A 21,311-nucleotide genomic window follows, 5' to 3' on the forward strand; every position below is an offset into this window, starting at 1 on the left:
GCTAAATGAGCTTGTCGGACCGGAAACAACTTATGGAACGGCGGTGCCTAATCAAAGCGATAGAGAGGAGACTTCTGGTTGAGCTGCAACTGTAGGGCCCCTATGGACGGTCGTTTGGTCTTTTGGGCGGAGTTGATCAAAAGGTTCCGCGCTCGAACGTTCCACGCGCAACGTTGTTGTCGTTCTCTTTGGGTCAAACAAACTCTCAGCTCAGTCTAAAGGAGAAAGATGATGATGATGGCTTAATCCAAAGTGGCTACTGAGTTGCTGCACAGGTAGAAGTGCTGGCTGCTGCATTCTATGCCAAGTGCAAACACTTTTGGCTTTCGGTCTCTCTCTCTCACATTTTCTCTCTATACCTCCTTTAGGTAATATCTCACTATCTCTCTTGTGGTCAACAAATACTTAGGCTACCGATGATGATCAACTCGCATCCATCCATCCAACCAACCATCCATCCATCCGACTATCCGTCTGTCCATCACAACAAAAAAAAAAAAATATCTCCTGAGTGTGTGAGCCAAGTGAGTGCCTCCTCCCAATATGCAAATAATCAAATATTTGCTCTCGGATTACTTATTAAGTGAGCAGCATCTCCGCTTCTTCGCACATCTCTCAGCAGTAGCCAGCAACAGCAGCGATTCCCATCATCATCATCAGGTGTTCCTCTTGATCATTTTTCGTTTACTTTGGATGTTTAATCGCTTTAATGGCTAGACAATTAACAATTTTCTCAATACATAAAAGTATAATAAATAAAAAAAAAAAAAAAACGCACACTGTCAAGAATATAAACGCATTTAGGTTGCTTTTCACAAAATCGAAACTAATTCAAAAAGAAAAACCTTTTGAAATTATGAAAAATCGTTTAAATTAGTTTCGATAAACTAACTCACTAAATAACTAACATAAGTTCATGAATTTGCAAATTAAAACGGTTGTATGTACATATATAAAAATGTTATGACATTTTAATTGTAAAATGTTTATTTTACTATTCTTAAGCCCAAATTCAATGATCCAATTATAAGAAAACCCATTTGGAACGAACAATTTTGACATCTCTTCTACAATGTATGTATGTATGTGTATATAAAATTCATATTTCCTTATAAACACCCTTCTTTAATCAATTTCGTTTAAAGCATTTCATGGAAATGTATGTAATGGCATTCACATCTGACCATTTTTACATTTTTTATAGTAAATAAATACAATTAATTATATAAGAGAAGAAAAAAAAATGTTAAAAAACCATTATTCCTTCATGTTGTTTTTTGTGTTCCTTCCTTTCTTCTTGTTTTTGTTTACTCTCAAGTGTGTACAGAGCTAACATTTATAAAATGTTATTTAAACAAGGAAAATCTACTCGGTTATAGCACACTTGGAGCATTTATCTTACTTATTAACTAAAATCAATTGCAGGTGAAGACGATCTGGATCTAGATTATGGGGCGGGGGGTAACGGCAACGGGAGAGAGCTGGAGGTGTGTAGGGCTCTCTATGTGGTCAGGCCAGCAAAAACAGCGGCAGCAACAACAACATGCACTGGGTTGCTGGCGTGGCCAAAAGTCGGCTGTTGTCGTTGTGTTGTTGTTTTTTTTTTCTTTTTTGTTCGAGCTTATTCCTTGGATGCCATATGCCCCACCAGATTGCTGGTCATTTTTTCAATTTTCTTCAGATCGGGCATATTTTCGGCTTTATATTGAACGCACTGCAAATGCAAATAGGATTAAGATGAATTTCGAATATATGTATAATTTTGAAAAATTGAGCATGCAAATTGTTTCTTACCTTTACATTGTCCGTCATTTTGAGGAGTATGTGACCCTTGGAATGGATATATTTCATTGTATAACGGCAGTTCTGTGGATTCGCCATATACATATTCTCGGCTGCAATTTCGAAATCTTCCCAATTTTTGACAAAAACCATTTTTAATGAATTTTATTTTTTGTCTAGAAAAACAAAAACAGCGTGAATAATGGCGTTGCCGGACTGATACAAATCGATAAAATGTGCAAATTGGCATCGTTATCGAACGATTCCCCCTATTTTTGTTATCGATGCGTTAGCACTACTTTTTGTCTATGGGCATATCAACCCCTATTTATATATAGATGTCACACAGTACTCCATCTCTTTCGCGCTCGCATCATTCGCTGGCAAAATGCAATATTTATAGCTAAAATGTGTTAAATACGCAAAATTCTATTAATAAAATTGCTTATAAAATATGCCTAACAAACAACATCAGCTGTGGGCAAAGCAACCTAAGTGAACAAGTGAAATTTCAGGTTGAAAAAAACCATGAAATCTAGTCAAAATCATGATAGTAGTGTAAGGGAGCAAAGTGAAGGCAAACGTAAAGTGAGAGAGGAATAAAACACAAACAACGACACGAGCAAATGGAAAAATAAATGAGAAAAGAGTGACACGCAAAAATTTAAATAAAAAACAAACATCTGACCCTCTGCAAGGGTATAATAAATTCAAATAATATAGAAAACATAAATTCTCGACGGTACTACAACAAAAAGAAAAAATACATCAGCAAATATAATAAAAACAAAACGGCAAATTGCAAGTTGAAGTGTAGGATATATGTGCGTGCCTACGCGCGTGTGTGTGTGTGCGGGAGTGAGTGAGTGGGTGTAGGCAACACACACACATACAGTGACTGTCATTGTTGTGTTGTTGCTGGTTGTTGGTGGTGGCGGTGGTGCTGGTGCTGGGGTTGCCTCTGCTGCATGCATAACGGTTAACGCGTGACGTTATAAACCTCCTTCAGTCCCCCCTCCGACAAAGCAACAAACACTTGCTCCACGCTCTCTTCATTCAAAGAAATTCGCTTGAAACAGACCGTGAGGAAGACAGAGACAGAGAGACACCGAACGAGAAAGCAGCATCATGATGGATAACGATGATACAATGCTCAATAATGGACCACAGCCTGGTGCTGAGACGGTCTATGGCACCGAGGATAACAATATGGTCATGTCTGAGAAGGTAAATATGTAATCTATTAATTCAATTAATAATGAACCATGTATATTTAAATCTAAATCATAAGGCATATACATGAATGTATATATATCATCGTGTGTGTGTTTAACAAACAGAAACAACATTAAAAGGGTCGCCTAGAGTAACCAACGGGAAAAACTCAAAAAAATTTCAAATTAAATTAAAACGAAATATTAAGAATTAGCCAGAAAATGCAAAATTTGCAACCTATTCTATCTTGAGGAAATCAAACAATACTTGGCCTCTTGGGCGAATACCTATCACTTATAGCTAGTTATTTTGGTATAAACTATTAATATCTAATCACTTGCCGCTCCTGTATTACATTTCCGTTTTGCTATTAATATCACTTTATAAAACTTACATTTTCTTTTTGTGTCCAACTTTTTTGTTTATCAAGACACAGCGCCTTTTAAATCTCTTGTGAAAAGAAAACTGTAAATGTTAAACTTGCAGAAATTCTGTCATTTCTTTTTAACCACCCGACCCCACCCCCACTTCTAACTATTTTCGTAAGAAATCATAAAAAGTCATCAACCGGAAATGCTACAATCGCTAAAAACTGTCGGGGGCTATCTCTGCTTCTGCTCTATCTCTCTCTTACAATTTGTCACTGTTTGCTCTGCATATATGGGAACATTGTGTTCTTTTAATTATGTAAAAACATCTCTTCATTATTTATCAGCTGATATGACCCAAGTAACAAAACCACCCACCCCTCATCCTTCCCTCTCCAGTAAAAGAAGGAGAAGTTAGTTTCGTCTGGTCATTGACATTCCAAAAACAAAAACGGAAAGAAAGAATACGAGCCAACAAGGCAGAAATCAATAAAGTTTCTGACCAAATTGTCGAACGACCTCACGCAATCTTTTTATAACGATTTTTTTATATGCACACAATTTTTTTTTTGTTTTCACCCAAATCCAAAACACAATTTCTGATTGATTTTGCATTTTATCAGCTTCACGCGGTTGAATTAGGGTAGAGCGTTGGGGGTTTGGGGTTTGAGATGGGGTGGGGTGGTCTATGCAAATTTACAGTTAAGTTCTTGTTACCCTCTGTAATGAGCTCATCAAACGCTTTAAAGAAAGAGAGAGAGAGAAGGACACAGATAAGAATTGCCCTTCCCTCCCACCACCCGCTACTCATTCTCTCTCTCTCTCCCCCAAACGCAAACGCACGTGTCGTTTTTGCTCTCTTCCTCCTCTTGATAAGCTGCTGCTACTTACTACTTACTACCTGTTAATTGAGTAATGAGTTCATACACAAAACGCCTACTCCACAAGACATGTATGTTTTTCAGCTTTAAACTGGTTTTCTTGCCACCATCTAGAGTTGTTGGCCTTTTATGGTACGGTTTAACCTTCATTTAAAATCAAGTTATTATGCTGAGCACAGCTGGAGCGAATAAGGGGGTCTTTTGGATAACAATGTATCTACATGAATTTTCAGAATAAACACAACGTTGCTAAATTTGTATAAGAAGTTTTATAAGTTGCTTTGATTTTCTGAACTTTCCGAAACTGAACCTTATAAACCAAAAGAATGTAAACTATTTATTAGAGCTTCATTAGGAATGCATCTTTTTTTAGCCTATCTCTTAAGATTTTCATGAAAAGTCATTTAAAAGGGGAATTCATTTTGATTTTGTGTAAATTTACTTAAGAATCTTTAGTCAGTGGCCCGACCACTGTATGTATATTAACTATCTGTAGAATAGTTGAAACCTTAACTAATAATATATGTGCATATGTACATACATATCTGACGTACAAGGCTTTAGTCGTATTATCATTACTAATCTAATCAGCCAAAAGAAATTAAACTTAAAAAATTCATGCTTTTTTGTTAATACATATTATATTTGCAATTTAATTTTTGTACATACATTTTTTATTTAAATTTTGTTTAAAATTTGATTCTTGATTTTTGGTTTTTTATGTGTCCAATTTTTCCTTTCTTTTTTTTCTTTCTCTTTCAGAATGAACAGGTTGTCAGCATTGTGAGTTTTCTTTTCTCTCTCTCTCTCTATCGTTTGTTGTGGTGGTTTTTCCTGCACTTTTCCATTTTATATTTCCTTTTTTTTTGTTTGTTTTCTGTTTATATATAGTTAATCATTTTATATGCTTTGCCACACACTCTACTATATGATTTAATTTGATACGCTCTGCACTTGCTGTTTTATTATTTTTAACTTTAATTTTATGTGTTTGTTGTGTTTTGCTTTCTACTAATCAAATTTTGCACTGCCAAACAAAAATGAAAGAAAAACGGCGAAAAAAAGGTTTTCAACTTTAACCTTTTTTAGCTTAGCCTTCCACACTTAATTTAGACCCTTAGTATGTGTGTCTATCTAACTTTCTTGACATCTTTCCCATCAATGTGTGTGTACGACACGCATGACTGGACAGAGCAACTAAATGAGCATTTTCGGCTTAAAATCTGTTACTAATTCGCATTTACACGGTTATATGTATATGTATGTACATATGTCAGTAAACAAAAAAAGATGAATTACATTGGGGAAAAACCCTTATCCTCTTCAGATTTCAAGTATTGATTTTGATTTCTCTTAAGATCCATATGATGATAAGATGAACGAAATGGAAGCTTTTTATCTTAACTCGTAAAATATAGTTTTAAATCTTGTAGGACCAAATTAAAATTAGTAGTCTCGCGGAAGAAGTATTTAATGGAGTAACCTGGTACATTGGTCCTGAAAGGCTTCAGAGTTTATCTATGAATATAATAGTGTCATTTTGAGTGACAAGTGGCAAGATTATGGGTCATACATATATTTTTAACGTGTTGTACGTGCCTTAAAAAGATTTTTGTTGGTCTACTAACTTTTCATACGACGGGAAAAAATGAAAGCACCACAAAAGCACCCACCTCTCAATATTTTTCACTTTTCCTATCTCACGTTTTCTCTCTCTCCCTCTCTCTCTCTCTTTCAACGCTCTAACTTTGATGGATAAATTCCGTACAAAATCTAGGTTCAACAATTGGCTGGTAGCATTTATCAGGAATTCGAACGCATGATCAATCGTTATGATGAGGATGTGGTAAAAAAATCTGATGCCATTGCTGGTGAACGTGCTGGAGTGTCTGGATGCCTCCTATCGCATCAATCAAGAGCAGGATGTCGAATTGGAATTGCTACGGGAGGACAATGAACAACTGGTCACACAATATGAGAGGGAGAAAAGTGCACGCAAACAGTCCGAACAGAAGGTGAAAATCCATTCTAAACTAACACAAAAAAATTTGAATCAAATTGAATCTCTTTCAATTTAGCTGCTGGAGGCGGAAGATTTGGCCGAACAGGAAAACAAAGAGTTGGCCAATCGTCTGGAGTCATTGGAGAGCATAGTGCGTATGCTAGAACTGAAGCATAAGAATAGTTTAGAGCATGCCAGTCGTTTGGAGGAGAGAGAGGCGGACCTGAAAAAGGTGAGTCGCGATCAGTCGTGAAAGATGAAGATCATTAACATTTTACAATTCGACTATGTAGGAGTACAACAAATTGCACGAAAGATATACGGAACTCTTCAAGAATCATGTGGATTATATGGAACGTACGAAGATGTTAATGGGTTCCACACACTCACAAATGAGCACAGCCTCTGATCGCATGGAAGTCAGTCGAGCTCGCCTTAATCCGGTAGCACGTAGTTCGGGTCCCGTTTCATATGGCTTTGCTTCGCTGGAGAACTCTGTGATGTTGGATACGGAAACCATTTGCAGTGTCGGTAGTCAATCGGATGATGATTCAGGGCCGCCATCGTTGCAGAATGAATTGGATCAACTCCAGGCGGCTGCTGGTGGTAGCAGAGATGGTCTGACAATTGAACGTGGTGCAGCCACCGATGCATTACAGCAACAACATCAGGCCACCTCGCCACACAGTCCGCTCAATGATGATGACAGTAGTCCCATTGTGCCAAATGTACCCGCAAATGGTAAGCAGATGAACCCTTGTTTATCCTCCCACACAATTTTAGTTAAACTTGATACCCACATTTTAGTTGCACTTTACTAATCTCAATCTCTAATCTCTCTCTCTTTACTTCCCCCCTTTTTTTTTGGTTATGCTCTTGCGTGTGTGTTAACTCTAATACTAAAAATCAATTCACCTGTCTTGACCAGTTGGTCGTTCCACTACCAAAAAGGAGCAACGCACGGATAATAATCTATACCAAGAGTTATCCTTCCAGGATAACGAAGAAAGCGAAGAGAATGAGATTGTAACAGGTATGAAAAAAAAAAAAAATCAAATATACCTCTCGTACCTTTCAAATACATATAGACATACATATGTAGATACATATATGCATAAATACATATACATACATATATTCTGAGACTCTCTTAAATCAAATTCACTTGCAAGAAACTATTTCAAATCTCTATTACTTATTTAATTCACTAAAGTCAAGAACTATAAGTATTAAGTCGAATCGTGGACTAACCTTTTTTAATTAACTACTATTTCTTGGCCTTAATAATTAATATCCATAAATTTCTTGACCAGATTTTAAAGTAAATCAGACCACTTTAGAGTCCATATTAGCTGTCTCTTTCTTTCTCACTCAAATCAGTAAGAAAGAGGGAGAAAACATTAAAAAAAAGATACAAATATGTAATTTTTTAGTTCAATCATTCGGATATATTGCCAATAATTTGATCTAAAATTATATATACTATATATGTTTATGTATATGTCTGTGTGTATATATGTAATATCGAGCTGTATTTAAATGCTGATACATGTTTATGTTCTTCTTTTTATCAATTAATATATATTCCAAAAAAACAAACGCTTTGAAAATGCACAAAAACGTACCCAAAAATGTCAAAACAAAATTGATACAAAAAATGTGCCATGTTGCCCTTCTTCCTTGCTCGCAAATACATATATATTGCTGCCCCTCCCTAACAGGCAGTTGGGTACATCCCGGAGAATATGCATCCTCAGGTAGGTACCAATCACAAGAACAAGAACAACAAGCCTCACCACAAACTCCACCACAACCTCCACCATCTCAACCACAACCACCACGATCAACACCATATAATTCCTACATATATGGCTTCATCTATATAACCTGTAAATACATCAAATATCATTCGAGTATCGATCTTGATCTCGATCTAAACTGAATTTGTTAGTCCTCTTCTATATGTATATATAGTACATATATATTTGTGATATGTTGGATATGATGATGTTTTTTTTTTCCTGTTCTCGAAGTGTCGAAATGTGTGTCACAGAAATATCAATTCTATATTTATGTTTAGAACAATTGAAAATTTATGGTTAATAAAATATGAAATAGTTGACGAAAATTTGACCTCTAATGAAATGTTCTCTTTTCTTATGCCAACCTCTTTATCTTTTTTTTTTTGCGTAAAAAAAAAAAAAAAAAAACGAAAAAAAATTGTATTTTTTTCCATAAATGTTTACAAAACACAACTACAACAACATCAACAACAAAATTAAATTGTTATTACCAATTGTGAAGCTAATGACAACTATTTTGGTAAGTCCGATGAAGAATATGATGTGTGATAATACGATATGATATGATATACATATGTAAATATGTAGTAGTAGTTATTTATCCTATGTATGTAAGTAGTGACTTCTTCTTCTTCTTTCTCGCCCGATCGCCCACCCACCTTTCTCTTCTAGTTTCTCTTTTGTTTTAATTTAGTTTGTCTAATTAGAAGAGATTTTTGTTTATTTTGATTTCCTTTATTTGGTGTTTGATAACCCTTTCCGATATTCATCCTTCTTGGTTTCAGGGTTTCATATAAATATAGAATTGTTTTTTTTTTTTTGGTTTAGTTTGGTTGGAAATTGGAAATACATATACATACATATGTATGTATAGTCTTAATATATAAACCTTATAATTTATATTCCCCCACATATCATACATAATGATGGAAGTTGTATTTGGGTTTCTGTTATGTAAACTTTATTTAATTTCGATGATTTGATTTGTATTTTAAAGTTATTGTGTTTGCATTATTTTTGGAATTCATTAGGCAATTTGTCAACTCAAATATTATATTAATATTATTGTCTATTTCAAATCTTATGATCATCTAATACCATTCGGTGTAGGTCAATTGGTTCTTTAAAAAACACAAATTATTCTTTCTGGTAGATTGCGGCAATTCTAATTTTGTCTTTATAGTGTTTTTGTAATTAAGTTTCATTTACACGTTTTTGTACAAAACTTTTCATTACGTTGCTCATTGCATTTTAACATTGATACACTTGCATTCTAGAGACCGTTGGCTTATACATAGTCCTTTGTCCACGAATTAACAATTTAAGTCATCAACACCCACTAATGTTTGTGTCCATTCTCATTTTGAAATTTTTGCAGGCATGGGCAAAGAGGTGGAGAATCTAATAATGGAAAATAACGAACTATTGGCAACCAAGTAAGTTTGTGAAAGAATTTTGTTGTTTACTATTCCACTTTAATCGTCAATTTTTATAGAAATGCCTTGAACATTGTCAAAGATGATTTGATAGTGAAAGTGGATGAGCTCACTGGGGAGATAGAAATCGTTCGTGAGGAGCTTAATGCCATGCAGCAGTCGAGGACCAAATTGAGGCAACGCATTAGTGAGCTAGAAGATGAGCTAAAGAAGGTCAAGGAGCAGGTGAAACAGCAAAGTAAGTTTGTGAATTCCTTTTGGGATTTTGTCGTTTGAATAATTGATACAATATACATATTTATATTGTTATCCATTGCAGACTCTGAGCAGGAGGAAAATGATGTGCCCTTGGCTCAGCGTAAGCGTTTCACACGCGTTGAGATGGCAATGGTGCTAATGGAACGTAATCAATATAAGGAGAGGCTAATGGAACTCCAAGAGGCAGTGCGTCTAACGGAGATCCTAAGAGCTTCACGCACTGTAGATAATTTGGATAAAAAATCAAAGCAAAGCATTTGGAAATATTTTAGTAATCTTTTTACGTAAGTTTTAGTTATTCTAATCATCTCTAAACTCATTTGTTAATTTAATTCTTTGTTTGATTTTAGCCCCTCCAATCGTCCAACGGAACGTGTAGCCGATGGACTAGGAGGGGGGCCTATGTTTCGTCACACCGGCGGAGGAAGCCCTAGCCACAGTCATGGATCCCCTAGCCGAGGTGGGGGAGGAAGTGGAGGAAGTGGCGACAATCGCCTTGCCCTAACTGCTGGATCACATCCACCACCACATCCCGCCAGTGCCGGATTAGCAAATGCTTTAATAGCAGCCAAAGATTATGCCGAAGAAGGCAGTTCGGAAAGAATTAATGCGCGTCGTCGTGAACAATATCGCCAGTTGCGGGCGCACGTTCAGAAGGAAGATGGCCGCTTACATGCCTATGGTTGGAGCTTGCCCATCAATAGCAAGACAGGAGGAGTTGGCAATAATCAGGATAACAATCAATCGAATCCCATTCGACATTCAGCAGGAGGTGTTCCAGTCCCCGTGTATTGTAATCCCCTTGCTGAGGCGTCCCCGCACATGAAAGTGTTTTGCGCAGCTGGCGTTAATCTCCAAGGGGGCTTCACCAAAGATGGTCAATCATTGATACCTGATAGTTCACCGTATGCTCCAAAATCAACGCTTAAGATAGCTGAAATCACCAGCCCCACGGCAGATAAGAGTGTCGAGGCGCTGGACAGACAAATGGCGCGGGCTAGTTTAGAATGCCTCGAACCCGAGACACAATTGAGTTCTTTTGTTTGGATCTGTACGAGCACACATGCTGCCAGTACGGTCAGTGTTGTGGATGCCAATCAATCGGCTACTGTTCTCGATGCATTTCCGATTTGTTCATCGCATTTGCTCTGCATAGCCTCGGTACAGGGGGCCATGGAGACGGATTATGCTCTGCTCGAGCAGAGCGAGGTGATTAAAGCTGGTGAAATGCTCCAAAGACCCGGCGAGGGATCTGAGCTTCTTGGCAAAGTTGAATTTGTGAGAGTTAAACCCAAATTGAAATCAGATGACGATGAAATTGTGCAAGATCAAAATAGCAATAGCCAAGAAGAAGAGCAAGCTAAGGAGGCGAATGAGCAGATGCCAACCAGTGCCGATTCTAATGAACCATTGGGCAATGTGGAGGCCATTAAAATACGTCAGGCTCTACCTGGAGGGCCACAACGTTTATCCACCACAAATGGCAATCAGCAGATGACCAACAACAACAATCAGATAACATCTGCCACAGCAACAACCAACAACTCCACAACTAATGTGACCACCAACTCCTTTACTTCTGCCATCAATCCGATACTCGATACAAAAGATCGTGATGAACCTGTGATGTCATCGGTTGGACCCACAATGTGGCTAGGGGCCCAAGATGGTTGGCTTTATGTACACAGCAGTGTGGGGCAATGGCATCAATGTTTGCATCGCTGCCTCCTGCCTGATGCCGTCCTAGCGATTGTCCATGTTGAGTCGCGGGTTGTCGTTGCACTGGCCAATGCTCAATTGGCTGTGTTCCGCCGCCAAACAGATGGCCAATGGGATCTGAATAGTTATCATCTGGTTACACTCGGTGATCGCAATCATTCGATACGTTGCCTCTGTGTGGCCGGAGAACGCATTTGGGCAGCGCATCGCAACAAGATCTTCATTGTGGATCCCATATCTCTCAATATTGTGCACTCGCTGGATGCGCATCCGCGCAAAGAGAGTCAAGTGCGTCAAATGGCAGCCACTGGCGCTGGGGTATGGGTATCAATACGGTAAGAGATTCCAATAGAAATGCCAATTTTTCACTAATTTGGTATCTCTATGTATTTTCCAAGCAAAACCAATTAATAGTATTAATATTCTGTATCTCTCTCGCTCTCTCTCTCAGTTTGGACTCGACTTTGCGTCTATATAATACCCATACATTTGAGCACAAGCAGGATGTGGATATTGAGCCATATGTATCAAAAATGCTTGGTACTGGCAAATTGGGCTTTAGTTTTGTACGCATCACAGCATTAATGGTGTCATGCAATCGCCTATGGATTGGCACTAGCAACGGTGTAATTATATCAGTGCCATTGGCCGAAAATCTTCATCAGAAACTATCATCGACATCGGGTAAGTGTAGTAAATGGATTAACCCCTTTGATGAAACAGACTAACTTTATTCACTTTTTAGCCGATCCTCATGGCCAGATGCCTTTGTGTTGTATGGCAAATGCTCAATTATCGTTTCATGGTCATCGTGACGCTGTTAAATTCTTTGTATCTGTACCAATGCTTCAGCAACCAAGTGCCGAAGCATTAACTTTCACCAACAAACGACCCGATATGCTAGTTATGTGCGGTGGTGAGGGTTATATCGATTTTCGCATTAGTAAGTGTCCAAAATATCAAAGGATTAGGCTGCGACGACTGCATCATTTATAGTTTAAACTAAGAGAGAGGTGTACATATTTGCAGTAATTACTTTCATTGTTACCATTATTCATTCTCACAGGACATGATAAATTCGATGCTAGTGATAATGCTGCTCATTTGATAGTTTGGAAAGTCGATACGTAAGCCTTTGATTTTTTATTTTTAATATGTTTCTTCTTTTTTTTTTGTTTCTTTTGTTTTTTAATTTACTTTTATCTCTTGAGTTTTGTTATTGCCACCTTTGTTTTGTTTACTTTGATTTAATTGCATAACTCTCTTCTTATTTTATTTATTTCGTTCCGTTAGTACCTTCAATTTGTAGAAGATCTTCGCATTCGGATTGCAGCCACTGATATGAAATTCAGTCTCCCCCTCTCCTAAGGTTTCGAATCAACGTTTTTTTGGTTTATTTGCATTCTTCTTCTGTCACAAATTCGTTATGCACTCCACTCTCCTTCCACATGAAAACACACAAACCCACACATCCCAACACAGGTCAAAGAAAAGGCCATGTAATTGTCCAGTCCTTGTCCCACAGTTTCTATATCTCTCCTTTTTATTCATATTCTTGGTGTATTTGTCCAGCAACAATTGAAATGGCCGCGGTGGTTCAGCTTTTGTATATATCAGTTTATAAATATCTATATCTTTATTTAGTTAGTTGGTGTCAAACTTGAACAAAAATTTAACAAAAAACTATTTATTTTTCTTTGGTTTTTAATTTAAACTTTTGTAATACAAACAATAAAAAATGGCTTCTTCTATTCAAACTACCAAACAGAATGGTGCACTTTATGCTAAAAACAATATAAATAAAAAGAAAAAAAAAAAAAAAACAAGAAAATATCCTTGATAAAACTATAAAGAATATATATCTCGGATTATCTTGTTTTTTGTTTTTTTTATTTGTAGTGTTGTCTAACTATAAATGTAAACTAATTTTTTTGTTTCCAATTGAGGAAAATCATCAGCATTAATATTTGTGGATTTTGTCTCGTTTTCTATATTTCAGACGATAATGACATGGAGAACAGTATTCAACTGGAACCAAATCAAACAATTGAAAATCGAGGCGATAAAAGTTATTTGATCGTGTGGCATGTTAGTCAACGTTAATTCTACTAATAATGAAATACCTTAAATACACCAATTTTATTTATATATATATACACATATATATATACATATATTGATAACGATAACGATAATTAAGCAAGAAATCCATATTTATAAACAATTCAACAAAGCAAAGAAAAGATGGAGGAAATAATGAATACCTTAAATTTTAGTATGAGTTCCAATATGTTCGTTTAGTTGAAAGTAATAACCTTAACATACACAAATGCTTCAGTGATAGGCCAGCTTAAAATATATAATATATACACACAAAACAACACACACACATATATATATATATATATATATTTACATATATATATGTATCTACTAAAAATTATCTTTTTGTTAAATTAATTTCGTATGTGGTGATTTATTGTGACAGCAATATGTAGTAAAATTTCATGTAATTGTTTTAATTATCGAGCAATTTATCATTTAAATTATTTGTTACATAATTTTATACCAAACACGAAAACAAAAACAAGAAACCAACAAATTTTTAGTTAACTAATTCAAATTGATTGTTGTTTATGTATATTATAAGTTTTATGTTTAATAATAACAATTATGACACTCAAATGACCAAATTTTTTCGCTTTGTCATTTAATTTGTATATTTTAATTTATTTTTTTTTTTTATTATTCGTTTTGTTAGGGCTTTGTCAGGCAAGTGATATATATATATATATATATTGTTTTTTTTTTACACTTTTTTTCTTGTCTAGTTTTGCTTAATTCGAAGCAATCGAAATGGCATAGAATAACCAAATCAATATATTATGTAAATGTATATAAAGCCCACATTTATAATAAATCCATAGTAAATAAATTATTGATTTAAAAACCAAACTTTTATTTGATCAAACAAGTGTACTTTAATTAACAGATTTGGGAATTCTGCATAAATTGAAAAGATTGAAATAAATAAATATGTGGACTTCATGAATAAATAATTTCAACAAAAAACGTTAATAGCAAAACTGGTAAACCTGAAATCAGTAGTAATTGTATTTAAAAATGCTGTAAATGCGAAGGTTTGAGTAGTTATTCATATTTGTGTCAAAACTACCAAATATACATTATTATATACATACAATTTAAATACAAAGGAGAAAATAGACAGAAAATAAACTATAATCATATGAAAGGCCAACGGGAGCCTAATAGCAGTGTCGATTTGCAGATATACCCTAAATCTAGAATGCTTGGACACCAATACATTGCTTTAGAATACTGAGGGATACATTGATAGCGAAAGACTAAACTCAAATATATTTTTGTTCAATTAAATTTCTAACGTATTTTCATGCGTACGTAAGGTTTTACGTTTTTCCACACGTTCGCTGTAAAGTCTTGCGTGACTTTTAAATGACACTGTTAAGTTAACAGTGAAGTGACTCGTTATCTTAAACAGTCACGTTACGTTACTCAAATAGAGTAACCGACTTTTTGCATAATATAGCTATAGTTTTAGTTGATTATTAATTTAATAATTAAGTTCAAGAACTTAATAAACCAAAGAATTACATGATGTCATGTTTTCGTCTGGCCACGAGTCTGGGCCGTGCACTGCCGAACAGAAGTCAATGTATCCGTCTACCGCAGAACCACAGCACCCGTCTAGATGTTAACCTAACAAGGCGTCAACTTTCCGGAAAAGCGACGGGGACAGGGAGTGGAAAGAAACAATCAAATGGCACTTTCAAGTTGGCCATGTTGGGAGCATTTGTGGGTGCAGCCACCGGTTCTGTTTACACCATATTCACAACTTGGACCGATCAAAATTCACACAAGGAACACGAACACACACCACCAAAAATTCTAGATTCTTTACCGGCTGGTCTGCGTATAACTAAACGATATGTTAATCCCAAAGACACATCTGGCCTGGAGATCGTACTCTTCCAGTTTCAGACATGTCCGTTTTGCTGTAAAGTAAGAGCCTATCTGGATTATATGGGTGTCTCTTATTCAGTGGTCGAGGTGGACGCCGTGCTGAGACAAGACATCAGATGGTCATCGGTGAAAAAAGTGCCCACAGTGTTGATACGACAACAAAATGGTCAATACGTCCAGATGATTGATTCGAGTGCCATAATATCTTTGGTGGCCACATATTTGCAGGATAAGCGCACAGATATTGGTGAACTTGCAAAATTCTATCCCCACATCTCGTACTTCGATGATGATGGTAAAAAGCGGATGGATATTTTGAACAAATATTTCCTCATGTACGGAGAACGGACACCGAAAAATGTTACAAAAGAGATAGAAGAGTAAGAGTGCATTTAAACTAGATAATTGTATTCGAATCGTTATCAATATTTTCCTCTTTGTCTTTTAGAACGGATCGGAAATGGCGCACGTGGGCAGATGATCATTTGGTGCATTTAATCTCACCAAATTGCTATCAGACACTTGGCGAAGCTTTCGAGACGTTTAAATGGTTTTCCAAAGCTGGTGAATGGGATGTGCATTTTCCGAAATGGGAGCGAGATCTAATGGTTTATGGCGGCGCCACTGCAATGTGGGGAATAGCAAAAATCTTAAAACGACGTCATGGTCTCACCGATGATGTACGATCTCATATGTATGACGCTTTGAATAACTGGACGAGAGACTTGAAGAAAAAGAATACAAAATTCATGGGAGGCAAACAGCCTGGATTGGCGGATTTGGCCGTCTTTGGCATTTTAAGCAGCATGGAAGGTTGTCAGACTTTTAAGGACTGCCTGGAGAATACTAATATTGGTTAGTTGCAATCAACAACTTTCTTTTCGCTGATTCTTATCTATTTGTCTTGTCGTTTTCTTTTAGGCAAATGGTTTTATGATGTCAAGGAAATAGTGACTCAGAATCGCGGAGAATTGCACCGAGAACGCATTGAAGGTGTTGTCATTACTTCAAATGTGAATGCTTAAAGATATCTGAAAAGTTAATTATGATTGTTGAACATCTCTTCTCTTCATTTGAGAATTGTTTAAATAAACACAACACAAATAAGTTTGTGGGGTTGTCAAATTTGAGATGTATTTAAAATGTACAAGATCGAATTCAGAGAATAATTTGTAAAATCCAATTGATGCATGCGGATCAAAAATATTTAAAAATCAATTTCAACTCTGTGGCTGTCGATAATAAGTATAACGCGATGGCGGCCGTGGGGCCCGTCTTGGTGGAAAATGGAACGTGGATCCCAACGAATATGGCGGCGGTGGCAGTCGACCCCCTCTATATCGCGGCGGATGCGGATATGGAGGAAGAGGTGCATAATATTCTTGACCGGGCGGCGGCCAGCCCTGCAATAGTGAAAAGCGAAAATTAGATAAATAGATAAACCAAAGGGCATATAGTCTCTAACATAATTATAAGGATATCCAGCAGCTGGTACCGGCACAGGAATAGTTATAATGCGTGGCATTGGTGAATGGCGCCGCCGTGGGCTCCGACTTCGACTCCGAGTTCGACTATGCCGTCGATTAGCCACCCTATCCCGATATAATTCCCGCTCTCGGCTTCGACTACGACTTCTTCTACCATGGATAGATCTTTCATTATTGGATCTGTTGCTATATCGAATTCTGGATCTAATAGTTGTGTAGGAGGGTGGAGAAGGTGTACGGTTCCTGGCATTTAAATTACGCAGTCGTTCGGATTCACGTTTAGCATCCGTAAAATATGGAACCTTTTCTTCCTCTAGCCCATTTAATTTACGCAATCGATTGTTTTCCCGTCGAACATCGGTAAAATATGGAACCTTCTCTTCTCGTGTACGCCTTTCAAGGCGACGCCGGCTATGATGAGTTCTCTGTGAATCTGCATAGAAGAATTGGAATTAGTTACTTTGGCTTCTGTTCATCGACCTAGATGAGGGGGAGCCTTCGATGAGTGCAAGTACTTTGGCACTGTCCTCGTCCATTTTGTCCTAGCATTATTTTGCTTTTGTTTTCGTTTTCTCTTCATCTTTACACTATTCTCTTTTCACTTTTTCATTGGCACTAGAAAAAAAACAACAAAAAGATTTACACTGCAGCAATTATTGCTTGATAGCAGGGGGGAGAGGCAGGGTAAATTGAATATTACACACCTCGACTTCGTACACTTCCACTGCTGTCGGCATCCATTGTTTTGGAAAAGTTTTTTTTACAAATTTAATGTAAATTTTCATTTATCGTTATGTACTCATAATTTGAGACAAGTGCCGATAAGTACTTGAAGCTGCCATTATGATATCGATATAACAAAACTCGATAAGTACTCAAAACAACGATAGCATTTGGACATTTATCTTGTTTTTTAATACGGTCACACTGCGAGTTGAGAAGTTGCAAATCATTTCATCTTAAAATTCGTTTTTGTGTTATTCGCCCATAAATATGAACAAATTCGAGCAATTCCCAGATTACCAAGTGCCCGGAGTGCAACATCATGACTTTTCTCCATACGAGTCCAATGGAGGGTAAGTACTATCCATCTTATCCATTTGCCAATTGCCAAACGATTGTTTTATATGTTCCTATTTCAGCTCCATAGTGGCCATAGCCGGTGAAGACTTTGCGGTGATAGCTGCTGACACTCGTCTGAGCAGTGGCTACAACATTCACACTCGCACACAGAATAAATTGTTCAAATTGTCGGAAAATAGCGTTTTGGGGTCCACCGGCTGCTGGTCTGACACTCTTTCGTTGACCGGACTGTTAAAAGTCCGCATGCAAATGTATGAGCACACACATCTAAAGGTGATGTCTACTGATGCTCTGGCCCAGATGCTGTCCATCACTATGTACAACCGCCGCTTTTTCCCTTATTATGTATCAAACATTTTGGCCGGTGTTGATAAGGATGGCAAAGGAGTTGTCTATTCCTACGATCCAATTGGTCATTGTGAACGGGCCACCTATCGTGCTGGCGGCACTGCTGGTCCCTTGCTTCAGCCAGTACTGGACAATCAAATTGGATACAAGAATCAGAATCTATCCGAAGATGAACTACCCAAGCTGAGCATTGAGCGAGCCGTGGCTGTTGCGTTCGATACGTTCATTTCGGCTGCCGAACGGGACATTTACACTGGGGACTCGGTCATAATCAATATCATCACGAAGGATGAAATAAAATCCCAAGAATTACCTTTGCGCAAGGATTAACTGGTTTATTGGCGGACTGGATGAAGGATCAGAAAAAAAAGCATTCTTAAGTAAAAATTATTTGTATTTCGCTACAGAAAACAGGATAAATAAAATAAATCTTGTATAAACAAGTAATAAGTAACATTAGCTTAAGCTTTTCTAAAAAGTTAAAGGCTCCCATAGGTGTATAACTCCTAATCGGCGTGCCATTAAACGACACTTTACTGTGCTTTAATTTTAATGAGATTTGGGCACACTAATACTAGAATGTTGCCGATTCAATGTCTGGCAACTCTAGTGGCAACAGAGTGTTGCCAGAATCAGTAATTTATTTCACACTCACACGTACACACAAATTTAGATTTCATTTAAATTGTTTAAAAATAGTCAAATTAGTTTAACTTGGAACCGTAAACAAAATAATAATAACAATAACAATGAAAGTATTGCAAATTTATTATAAAGCCGAGCTAACGGCTTAAATTCTAGCCCAGCGACCTGTCAAAAAGAGTGTGCAGAGAGTGCAGAGTGGTAGAGGGAGGGAGATAGAAAGAGCACACACTTCAAAAAGTAAAATTCAACAGTAATTCAGAAGAAAACATTGGAAAAAGGCAAACTAACACACAAAAAAATGGAGCGTCGCGTTAAACTTAAAACAATTAATCCGCATATCACGTGTAAAATCTGCGGCGGATATTTTATAGACGCCACCACTGTGACCGAGTGTCTGCACACATGTGAGTAAAAGTGGTGTTCGCGGTGTGCCGAAGACGAATTGGATTAAGGGAGCATCAGTCCAATATGTTTATTATAATTTTTGTTCTGTTATCCCATTTCAGTTTGCAAAAGCTGTCTGGTCAAGCATTTGGAGGAGAAGAAAACCTGCCCCACCTGCGACAATATCATTCATCAGTCACATCCCCTGCAATACATTAGCTTCGATCGCACCATGCAGGATATTGTTTATAAATTGGTTCCGAAACTCCAAGAAGATGAGTCACGGCGAGAACGAGACTTTTATAAAAGCCGCAATATGCCCTGCCCTAAGGATATAACGCCAAATCATGAAGATGATAACGAAAAGGTGATGGAGGCGCATGCAGAGTCCGATTTCCATCGTCTTGACGAGCAGGTCAATGTGTGCCTCGAATGTATAAGCAATAATTTTAAGAATCTGCAAAGGCGTTTCATCCGCTGCAGCTCCCAAGCGACTATAACGCATCTCAAAAAGCTGGTGGCCAAAAAGATACTCAATGGCATCGAAAAGTATCGAGAGGTAAGTCCAAATGAGAGCTTTGCAAGTTTATAAGGATTCTTTAAATGACCAATTCCTTTCAGATCGACATATTGTGCAACGAGGAGCTGCTGGGCAAGGATCATACGTTGAAATTCGTGTACGTCACGCGCTGGCGTTTCAGAGATCCGCCGTTACGTCTACAATTTCGTCCCAGAGTTGAGCTCTAAATCAGTCTATAACCCAAACTCCCTCAACAACAAATGATCTATATATATTTTTTTATAATTTATTGACAAAGCGTAAAACAAATGTAAGTGTAGGTGACAGTGAGATAGATAGAGAGAGCGCGAAAGAGGATACGCGTATATATATATATAAGCCCTCGTTAATTAGGGCTAGTTAGTTATTCAGGCAATTGAAGTTTCTGTTGCCTGGCTCTCTCAGATTTAGGTCCTCCTAATGTCCTGTTTACACTAGACAAACATTTTCACAACTCAACATTTTGTTTAAAATTCTTCAGCCCGCACTTGACTTATATTCTCAATTTTCGCTGACATTTTGCTTGAAATTCCGATTTTAATTACTCTTAAAATGTGACACAAAGTGCATTTATTGCATGGTTCTCAATTCTTTTTTAGAATTACTTTAATTAATTGCTTCCCAAAAGTTTCCATTTGTAATCGTAAAGCTTTCTATTTAAACTAGAACATTATTTTTTGTTTAATCTCCTATCTAGTTTACATATAAATATTATTCAAAATACAAGTGAGTTGAAACTTGGAAGCAATTGTTAAATATCCTAACGAAATTTTAGTTTTTTTTTTTTTTTTTGGGTATGTTTCTTATAATGCTACCTCACATCTTTTTAAATATGTTGTTTAGGATTTGTTTAAATCTCATTCAGGTTGGCGGAATATAGTAAACAATTCGTTCGATATGGTAAAAAATGTTGAACTTTTGACAGGAACAAAAAAATAAATAGATCACTTTTGTGTAAATAGGACTCCAAATCGGTTTCACGTCTTTAAACAAGAATGTTGAAGGATGTGATATTTAAAAGTGTTTATTGTGTAAATAGGGCAGAAATCGTTTAGATCCTAACTAATGTATTTTGTATGTTTGTGTATAAAGTCGTAATTATATATATAAAAACTGTATATGTATATTTTAGAATAGTCTTAGGTGTAAACACCCCTTATCATTTTTTTTTTTTTTTAATTTTATTTTATTTCTTATTTCGTGTGTCGCGTTTGCTCATGATTTAATCAACAATTTCCTATTTGCAATATATAATTGTTCTCCTTGATTTTATTAAATTTTCGTCGTTCTTCATTGCGCCCAAGGGCGGGAAAAAATTTATTAAACTTAAATGCACTTCC

The 21,311-nt window shown here is 36.7% G+C and overlaps 5 protein-coding genes and 1 long non-coding RNA gene across 6 annotated transcripts; 4 read left to right on the plus strand and 2 right to left on the minus strand.

The window, feature by feature from the left end:
* Positions 1-969: 969 nt before the first annotated feature.
* Srp9 (signal recognition particle 9) lies at positions 970-2,004 on the minus strand. Its single transcript, XM_068286695.1, has 2 exons — positions 1,795-2,004; positions 970-1,714 (listed from the first exon to the last, which is right to left on the minus strand). Exons 1-2 carry the CDS (start codon positions 1,933-1,935, stop codon positions 1,622-1,624), a joined length of 234 nt encoding a protein of 77 aa, XP_068142796.1. The 5' UTR covers positions 1,936-2,004; the 3' UTR covers positions 970-1,621.
* Positions 2,005-2,121: 117 nt separating this feature from the next.
* On the plus strand, positions 2,122-14,418 carry syd (JNK-interacting protein syd). The gene is given in 16 exon segments (XM_068286694.1): positions 2,122-3,009; positions 5,009-5,029; positions 6,024-6,095; positions 6,097-6,261; positions 6,325-6,480; positions 6,542-6,989; positions 7,177-7,281; positions 7,970-8,005; positions 8,553-8,570; positions 9,429-9,486; positions 9,546-9,724; positions 9,806-10,028; positions 10,095-11,798; positions 11,915-12,147; positions 12,209-12,406; positions 13,463-14,418. Coding segments are annotated over 16 exon segments (3,819 nt in total). The 5' UTR covers positions 2,122-2,910; the 3' UTR covers positions 13,567-14,418.
* A 561-nt stretch (positions 14,419-14,979) lies between these two features.
* Positions 14,980-16,572, plus strand: Su(P) (prostaglandin E synthase Su(P)). Its single transcript, XM_068287281.1, has 3 exons — positions 14,980-15,845; positions 15,914-16,320; positions 16,387-16,572. Exons 1-3 carry the CDS (start codon positions 15,097-15,099, stop codon positions 16,488-16,490), a joined length of 1,260 nt encoding a protein of 419 aa, XP_068143382.1. The 5' UTR covers positions 14,980-15,096; the 3' UTR covers positions 16,491-16,572.
* A 701-nt stretch (positions 16,573-17,273) lies between these two features.
* Positions 17,274-17,705, minus strand: LOC137574843 (uncharacterized). Its single transcript, XR_011032050.1, has 2 exons — positions 17,657-17,705; positions 17,274-17,567 (listed from the first exon to the last, which is right to left on the minus strand). It is a non-coding gene; the product is annotated as an uncharacterized lncRNA (long non-coding RNA).
* A 159-nt stretch (positions 17,706-17,864) lies between these two features.
* Positions 17,865-18,837, plus strand: Prosbeta6 (proteasome beta6 subunit). The gene is made up of 2 exons (XM_068287284.1): positions 17,865-18,028; positions 18,095-18,837. The coding sequence occupies exons 1-2, from the start codon at positions 17,946-17,948 to the stop codon at positions 18,711-18,713; spliced, it is 702 nt and encodes a 233-aa protein (XP_068143385.1). The 5' UTR covers positions 17,865-17,945; the 3' UTR covers positions 18,714-18,837.
* A 163-nt stretch (positions 18,838-19,000) lies between these two features.
* On the plus strand, positions 19,001-21,264 carry l(3)73Ah (lethal (3) 73Ah). Its single transcript, XM_068287285.1, has 3 exons — positions 19,001-19,432; positions 19,535-19,971; positions 20,034-21,264. Exons 1-3 carry the CDS (start codon positions 19,327-19,329, stop codon positions 20,157-20,159), a joined length of 669 nt encoding a protein of 222 aa, XP_068143386.1. The 5' UTR covers positions 19,001-19,326; the 3' UTR covers positions 20,160-21,264.
* Positions 21,265-21,311: the final 47 nt, after the last annotated feature.

The sequence above is a fragment of the Drosophila tropicalis genome, unplaced genomic scaffold (assembly GCF_018151085.1).
Source record: "Drosophila tropicalis isolate 14030-0801.00 unplaced genomic scaffold, ASM1815108v1 contig_463, whole genome shotgun sequence".
NCBI lineage: Eukaryota > Metazoa > Arthropoda > Insecta > Diptera > Drosophilidae > Drosophila > Drosophila tropicalis.